Source organism: Marmota marmota, unplaced genomic scaffold (genome assembly GCF_001458135.2).
Source record: "Marmota marmota marmota unplaced genomic scaffold, marMar, whole genome shotgun sequence".
Taxonomy (NCBI): Eukaryota; Metazoa; Chordata; class Mammalia; order Rodentia; family Sciuridae; genus Marmota; species Marmota marmota.
Genome location: NW_026000211.1, coordinates 2917380 through 2921450, shown reverse-complemented (window position 1 = coordinate 2921450; position 4071 = coordinate 2917380). Strand labels below are relative to the sequence as shown.

Genomic DNA, 4071 nt, shown 5'->3' with positions numbered 1-4071 from the left:
ATCCACAGCAAGAGTACATAGAAAACTATTTTCAGTATTTGCATAAAAAAATCACTGGAAGGATATATAATAAATTAATATAAGTGATTATATTATACATTAATACAGTTTCCTGGCTCAAGCACAGAAATACTTCATACCTGACTGGTAAATGCTCACTCCCAAATTCCCTCAATTTCCTCTACCTCTGCTCTCACCCCAGAATACCTAACTGCCCCATGTTCCAGAAAGTGGGAAGTTAACCATGGCAGGCAGGGATCCAGCAACTTGGTACAGATGAGGTTGGGTGGTGACAGGGTGGAAGAGATACTGCATGCTAAGCCTTGTCACGTCCTTTTGAGTTCTGGACCATTTAAATATAGTACCTATCTCTGATAATAAAATTTTAAAGCAAAAATAAGAAGCAAAGAAGAAATATACCAGGTGGAAAAGGCAACTTGAGAGAATTAGAGCCAAACAAATGTGTACATGTGAACCACGGTGACACAAAGAAAAACAGGGCTTGGGGAATTACAAATCCTGTAGAGAGGCTTGAATATATGAGAAGAAACTAGCAAAGTAAATTTGGATCACAGTATGCAGCATTAATTAGCTTGCATTATTTCTGCAGCAGAGACAAATCAGTTAGAGTCACTTTGTTCTTCAATTAGCAGAAATCCTTGAACAAATTTATATGTTGGAAAAATCACTCTGACCAGTACAGAGAGAATGGTTTAAAGAGGGGTGAAAGTAGGAGAAGTAGGAGGGCAGAGATGATAAAGAGTGTGGTAATGAGATGAAAAAAGAAGAAGCTGAAGGACAGAAATCAAATGATCTTTCTGAAAAATAGCTTGGGATTGAGTTTTTTTTTTTTTTAAGGAAGAACAAAAGATGACTCTTAGATTGCTAACTTGGTTAACTAAGAACAAAAATGACCTTTCATCGGGGAGATCTAAATGGAAAATAATTCTGAATTCTGAAAATGTAAAATGTGAATATATTGAGATGCCAACGATAAAGCATCATATAATGTGGTTTTCAATAAAATGTTGTTATTATGCAAATGGTAATGATGCTTCCAATTTATTTATAAATGATTTACTAAAAAGATATATGCTAAATTTTACAGGAAAAAGATCTTTATATATAAATGAACATCAACTCAAGAGTAAAATTGAAATATGTCTCAAAGACTCTTGTGCTGATTTTTGCAAATTTCTTCCACTGAAATAGCTTGGGTGTTAGACATGTAGGAGGATGACCTCCTGTTAATGCCACTAACTCGAGGATTTTATATCTTATAGAGGTAATAAATAATTAGTAAGATTTTTCATAATACCAAGTATTATTTTCCCCCATAAATGTTTTCAGAATGCTATATTTCTCAGGAAGCAATATTGTTTCCTCTGAGTGGAAATTAGGATGAGCAACAGAAGTTTCATATCTTCATGACCAAAATGACTTTCTTCCCTCAACTCTTCATCTGTCTCCAGTTTCACCTCTCTTTTTCCCCAACAGTTAAACATTTTAAGGAGTAATCTATATTCATATTCTTTATTTCACATTTATTCCTCAACCTACTTTGTCTATTCCATTTCTGTAAGTGAAATGGCTACGGCTAAGGTCAACAGTGCCCAACACATGTCTAAATCATATATGGTCTCTCTGGTTCACCAACATGCTTAGACCAATCATTCTTTTTGAAACATTCTCTTTCCTTGACTTATATGCTATTACACATTCCTGATTTCTTTTATCCTTCTATGGTAATTTTTCTAAACTCTTTTGCAAGTTTATTCTCCTCTACCTGGCCATTAACTATTGGTATTTCTCAGGAGTTGGTACTCACCCTGCTTTTATTTTACCTCTCTTCTCTTCCAGGGAAGCTCACCACATCTATGACTTCAATTTCCAACAAATGCCAATGATTTCCCCACCTGCCCCCTTTATTTCAAATCTCTAGACTCTTCTTCTAGACTACAAGCATAAATAACATTTCCTCAAACTCTGAATGTGTATGCCTCAAATACACCTCAAACTACTTATGTGCAAGTAATTACAGTCTTGATTACTCTATCAAACATGGTTTTATTCTAGTAGTCCCATCTTAATGAAATTAATTATCAAACAGGTACACAAATCAAAACCTCGGTAAGACTTTTAACACTTCTAACATTTATCTTTTATTAAATCCCTATTACCATTTAATCACCAAAACAATTATTGTTTCCTAAGTATCTCTTACATCTCTGTACTTCTTTCTCTCTGTATTATCAACAACCTAATCCCAAGTACCAATATCACTCCTATATTGTTGTAAAAAGTTTTTGTAATTATTCCAACTACAACGTTGCCCTGTGTAATCTGAAAAACATATTGGATGGGAAGTTCTTAGTCCTCAAATCTAGAAAGATAGCATAAAAAAATCCTTATTAGTTTCCAAGAAATGCCAGTTACTTAAAAAAAAAAAAAACAGAAATATCTACACACATCCACATCGCATGTTATCATTAGTAATCACCATCTTCTGTTTGGTTGGGTAAGAGACTTGAGAAGTGGTAGAGGAAAAAAGGTGAATGAAGTCCTATTTCCATCTTGCTACATCTTCTGCTTGGTATCTGACCTTTCAAAACAGGAGTATCCAGTCTGAGTTTTCTCTTTCAGTCTTTTCCAGATTATTTTAGGGTCATCTGAAAGCCTGGGAAGACCCTGATGTGCTTCTCCAACATGGGTGAGAAAGTCTGTGGTATGAAGATGTTCATCTACTTTCTCTTGGAGGAGAACTGACTCCAGTAAAGTCTTCTTTTGCTTTAGGAAGGCAGACTGAGCCAGCTCTGCTTTTTTCCTAATACAGTTGGGACACTGTGAAGTAATGTGTTGCTTTGCTGATGCCACCTGTTTTAGTGTTGTCCTCACGTTTTCAAAATAGATTCTGTTTAAAAGTTCATCAGGAACAGTACATGTTAAGGCATTGATTTCTGAAGGCTCTGGATCGCATCTAAACTGCAGCTTTTTGTGTCTGTTGCTCTTCTTTTTAGAGTCCACTCTTTGATGGATCAAGTTTATCTTAGTGGTGCAAAAAGACTGCAGGGCATTCAATTCTTCATCGGACAGCCCATTGATTTCTGTTTGAAGTTCAGTCTCCAGTTGGTTTTGTTCATAGTTAGTTTTTTTGTCCTTGAGACAGTTGATCCATTTTTGAGTCAACTTCTTTTCGTTATTTTTGAAGTCAGAAAGCTCGGATTGCTTGGTTTCTTCTTGCAAGCTTGCAGCCAGTTTTCCATCATCCGATTCTGTCCCAGAGGGGCTGGGCCAGGACTGCTGTCCTCCAGAGGGGCTGAGAGAACCAGAACTCTCTACCTCATCAGTAAAGGACCCGGCCGTTTCATCAGAAAGGTGAGCCATAGCACTTACGTCGGTTTGAACCAATTCTCCTTGATCTTTTTAAATCCCCAGACTTCTGGGCAGATGGACATCACATTGCTTCAGAATCGGTTTCTCATCTGCTTTGCTTTCGTCAGGATCATCTCAGGAACTAGTGAAGGATGAGCCCACCGGGCCCTAGCCCCGGTGCCAACAGCTCAGCGGCCCTAACTTCCGGGTGACGCCTTTCCCCGCTGCCTTGGCAACGTGTGCCGGTCATGCGCAGTGAGTGGCCGCGGTCCCAGGCTCCACCTCCGCTCGAGCGGTTCTGCGGGGGTTGGGGTCTCGCTCTTAGGTGTGGGCTCTTGGCTTCTCCTCCGTAGTGTTTTAACTACAGAATCTAAGAGTCGGTGGGAGAAGGTTGCAAGTTTCATTGCTTCGGGACGGGGAGTGAGTGACGTCACACTGGTTACACCTTTGTAGTCTTAACAAAGACAAGGACAAATCCTAAATGAACAGATTTTAAAAACAAAAAGTGCTAGCTGAAATGCCCAAGCGAAAATCTGTCTGTTTTATATAATTACCTATTTATAGAGGATGTTTATTATATAAACACTGAAACCATTTTGTGCGACCTCTTGCACGACTTTCTGTGCTGCAGAGTTCTGGTACCTGGAAGTTTTTCCAGATCAGTTTCTCAGGGTTTTTGTGCAGGCAGGTTCCCCCTCT

The 4071-nt window shown here is 38.4% G+C and overlaps 1 protein-coding gene across 1 annotated transcript; it reads right to left on the bottom strand.

Moving 5' to 3' along the window:
- Positions 1-2137: 2137 nt before the first annotated feature.
- On the bottom strand, positions 2138-3593 carry CUNH8orf48 (chromosome unknown C8orf48 homolog). The gene has a single exon (XM_015486039.2). It carries the CDS (start codon positions 3382-3384, stop codon positions 2578-2580), a length of 807 nt encoding a protein of 268 aa, XP_015341525.1. The 5' UTR covers positions 3385-3593; the 3' UTR covers positions 2138-2577.
- Between the last annotated feature and the right edge of the window lie 478 nt (positions 3594-4071).